Raw genomic sequence first — 3,748 nt, forward strand, 5'->3', positions numbered from 1 at the left:
TTCAAAACCACTTGAAGAACTTCTTGCAAGAAACATTAGTTATGTGCTTCTTGTAGGAAGCACTAGTTATGTGTTTCTTGTAGGAAGCACTTTAAGTATTTCTTGTAGAAAACACTTCAATGTATTTTTTAAAAATTCACTTGCATTTTTACTAAAGAGTAAAGATTTGCTCCAAAATTATTGTCACCAAAATTCAAACATTGTTATAAATAGGCAAAAGTTAGAGAAATAACATTTGCTAAGAGCGAGAGCAAAGTGGATGTAACATATCACAATGTTTTGTTTATTAACTACAACAGAATGATTGCAGGTAAAAGAAAAATAGGAGAACGCAAAAAATATTCTAACTTATCATTCTTCTCTTATTGCTTTTTGCATCCATGTGTTTTGAACACTCGTGGTGCTATATTTATAGAGCAACTACCTTGAAAACTTACAAAAACTTCACTATTTAGCATATGAATCTTTACTGTATACATGTGGGCAAACATACCCACTGTTTACAACAAACGTGCCTTTATTATATCAATAAAAAACCCTAGGCATATCAACAGAAATGAGCAGTATTGGCCAACTAGTTAGTACTATAGGCACTTCAGATACAAGTTGGTATTTTGCTATGCTTTTGCTGGTGTATTTGCAAACTTCCATGAGCAGCTATTGGGACCTTCACTATATCTTTCCCCTGCCGCACCGTTGACGGGTATCGCATCAGAAACCTCCTTCACATCTTCTTCAGTGAGTTTCACTCTCAACGATCCGATATTATCATCGAGATTTTTTATCTTTGTCGTCCCTAAAAGAACACAATGAGATGTAAGTATGCTTCGTTTTCAAGTTTATTACAATGGTTCGTCCAGTTAGCAAGTTAATACGAACTTACCAGGGATTGGTACCACGTCATCACCTTGGCTAAGAATCCAAGCTAGGGCAAATTGTGCAGTGGTGCATCCGTGCTTCTCGGACAACTTTCGTACGTTGCCAAAGATGACCTTGTTCTTCTCCAAGTTGTCCCCTGTGAATCGAGGACAGAAACCTGATACCTGATAACAAAATGAATAGCCATCAAATAACCGTTCTTGTTCACATAATTTAGCATATCGCAACCCCCGAACTCCCTTACCAGAAAATTATTTGCAGGTAGACTTTCGACAACACCCTTGCCACCGAAAAATCCGCGACCCAGTGGGCTGTATGGCACTATTCCGATTCCAAGCTCCCTGTGGTTCCAACAAAAGCGACAATATTTTCTCACATTGATCAATTGACTATGATGCGGGAACAATCGACCAGCCACAAAGTAGTTACCTGCAAAGCGGGACAATTTCTTCCTCGATATCTCGAGTCCAAAGGGACCACTCCATTTGTATAGCAGTTATGGGATGAACTGCATGAGCCCTTCTTATTGTGTCCGGGCTAGCTTCCGATAATCCGATGTACTTAATTTTTCCCTCATTCACCAGCTTCTTTAGCTCCTCCATCTGTCCTTACAAAAATAGTAACTGAGTAACAGAAAAAAGGACAAAGGCTTCACAATGCACTTCAAAAGTAGGGGGAAATATCTAACACTTACAGTGTCCTCTATGGGGACTGTTGTATCGATCCGGTGCTGATAGTAAAGATCAATGTAGTCCACGCCAAGGCGCTTCAGGCTAGCCTCGCAGCAGGAGCGGACATATTCAGGACTGCCGTTTACTAGCATCTGATTAGGTTCAATTTTTACGATACCAAACTTCGTAGCCAACTGAACTTTGTCTCGTGGAAATTGCTTCAATGCCTGAAGTTAAACCGATCGAAGACGGCATAAATGACCAACATTAAATGCATACCGACAGCCCTAGACACTCTTAGACTCTTTTCAGAACCTGCTCCAATTTCGAGTCAAAGAGATCCTAAGCCTATGAGGCATGGATATGGATACGGATACGAATACGGCGATATTATACGACACTCCTGAGTATTTTATATCAGAAAGACGGGTATCCTACATTTGATGTATCGATATGCACAAGGAAAATCACAACTTTGAATTATGGAAAGACTAATTCAGAGCACATTACCTTTCCAACCAAAACTTCATTAATATGAGGTACCAAAACTTCATTAATATGAGGTCCATAAACATCTGATGTATCAAAGAATGTAATTCCCTTATCGAATGCGTGCTTGATGATCGATATGCCAAGCTCTTCGGGGACTGGATCGTTGTAGATTCCAGTGAGCCCCAGACACCCAAATCCCAACTTGGAAACCTGCACCACAAATGAATTCACAATTTGCATAAAATCAATGTGAAATAATTCTAATTTTTATTTGGAGGGAAGCAAAAAACATAACCGAGTTGCAGAAATGTAAAGCTAGAGTAAAGAATCTGAAATGGTTTCACCTCAAATCCCTGAGTTCCGAGTTGCACTCTTGGAATTTGAACTTTCTGCTCCTCCGCCATTCTTCTTCTTCGATCTTCTTCGATCTTGTTGCACTCTTGGAACTCTTTTTTGTCTCCTGTTTGGTGAAGTGAGAGCGAATTTAAAGGCGTTTTACGCACTAAACTTCATGTCGTCATTGATTACATCAGCATATCTTTTAGATCACTGCGTGTGTCATTAGTCATTAAGGAACTAAATCCAATACTAAACTCGTGAGAACCAATATTATTTGGAAGTTTGTTAGTGTCCAAAAGCCCACTTCCAACAACACTTTGTTAACTACCACTTGCATTGTCTGTCAAGTGTGAGATTTTATCACAAAATACCCCGGTATTAGTTTAAAAGGAGTAGGATATTTAAGATGGTCTGTGTTTGAAATGGTATCAGGCATGTTGTTTTTGGTTGATATAGATTCAAACTTGAATAATCGTTTGAAGAGATTTTTGTGTTTGTTTTGGCTCGAGAGAAAACGGAAGAGCAAAAGTTTCTTTGTATATATTTTTCTTAATCTCCCAAAAGACAAATTACAAAGACTATATCTTTTCACAGCCGGTCTAAAACCAGAACCTACATCTAGAGGCCTAGTACTCCTCTCCGATCATAAATGGTTATCAGAGGATATCATCCATCCACTTGGAAGAAGATGAGAATGCTCAGTACAATTAAAAGATAAAACACCAGCTGTAATCTTTCTAAAACTAGGGGAAGAAACTAGCCGTTGAAATTAAAAAAAAATAAAAAAAAAAAAAAAAGCTCCTTCTAATTTTAGTAAGGTCTTCATTTCTTCACACTTTTCTGCTTCCTTTTGACTTCATCTGCAGGATTACCTTCTGCAGGATAACTCTAAAGCTAGGAGGCAGCTTAATTCTCAACAGTCTGTTGCGTAAATAATCTCTCTTATTACATATAATTTCCCATTAATGTGCCTGCCGTGTACGAGTCCAGTATCATTTTATAAGAAACGGAAATTTTCAGAACAACAGTTTCCGGGATAAGTAGTCCCCGGATCTTTGTTCTGTTCATGAGCGTTACAATTTTGGAATGGAAATTACGCTTAGAAAAGAACTTAATACGATGTTGAAATATCCGTAACTGCTTCAAAGACTTCGACTGTATTGCAACTTTCTCGCAGAAACTGTGCAGATTCGATTGTGCATACAAACATTTAAGTTGGTCTGTTTCATTGTTTTGCTGGTGTGTTTGCAAACTTCCACGAGCAGCGCATAAGACTATCTGTTAATCTCTCCCCTGCTGCCGCGTTGATGGGTATCATATCCGAAATCTCTTTCATATCGTCTTTAGTGAGTTTCACTCTCAAGGAA

At 38.5% G+C, this 3,748-nt stretch overlaps 1 protein-coding gene across 1 annotated transcript; it reads right to left on the reverse strand.

Moving 5' to 3' along the window:
* Positions 1-339: 339 nt before the first annotated feature.
* On the reverse strand, positions 340-2,529 carry LOC126593694 (probable aldo-keto reductase 1). Its single transcript, XM_050259801.1, has 7 exons — positions 2,387-2,529; positions 2,061-2,252; positions 1,574-1,777; positions 1,309-1,481; positions 1,124-1,220; positions 884-1,043; positions 340-796 (listed from the first exon to the last, which is right to left on the reverse strand). Exons 1-7 carry the CDS (start codon positions 2,444-2,446, stop codon positions 618-620), a joined length of 1,065 nt encoding a protein of 354 aa, XP_050115758.1. The 5' UTR covers positions 2,447-2,529; the 3' UTR covers positions 340-617.
* Positions 2,530-3,748: the final 1,219 nt, after the last annotated feature.

This window comes from Malus sylvestris, chromosome 12, assembly GCF_916048215.2.
Source record: "Malus sylvestris chromosome 12, drMalSylv7.2, whole genome shotgun sequence".
In the NCBI taxonomy this organism is placed as follows: Eukaryota; Viridiplantae; Streptophyta; class Magnoliopsida; order Rosales; family Rosaceae; genus Malus; species Malus sylvestris.

Bases quoted from the DNA above. Each gene is read 5' to 3' on its own strand.
- LOC126593694 (XM_050259801.1), bottom strand. From the start codon at position 2,446: ATGGCGGAGGAGCAGAAAGTTCAAATTCCAAGAGTGCAACTCGGAACT. The intron at 1,221-1,308 runs GTAACTACTTTG...TTGGAACCACAG, and splicing joins GAAATTGTCCCGCTTTGCAG to GGAGCTTGGAATCGGAATAG. The intron at 797-883 runs GTAAGTTCGTAT...GTGTTCTTTTAG, and splicing joins TGACGTGGTACCAATCCCTG to GGACGACAAAGATAAAAAAT.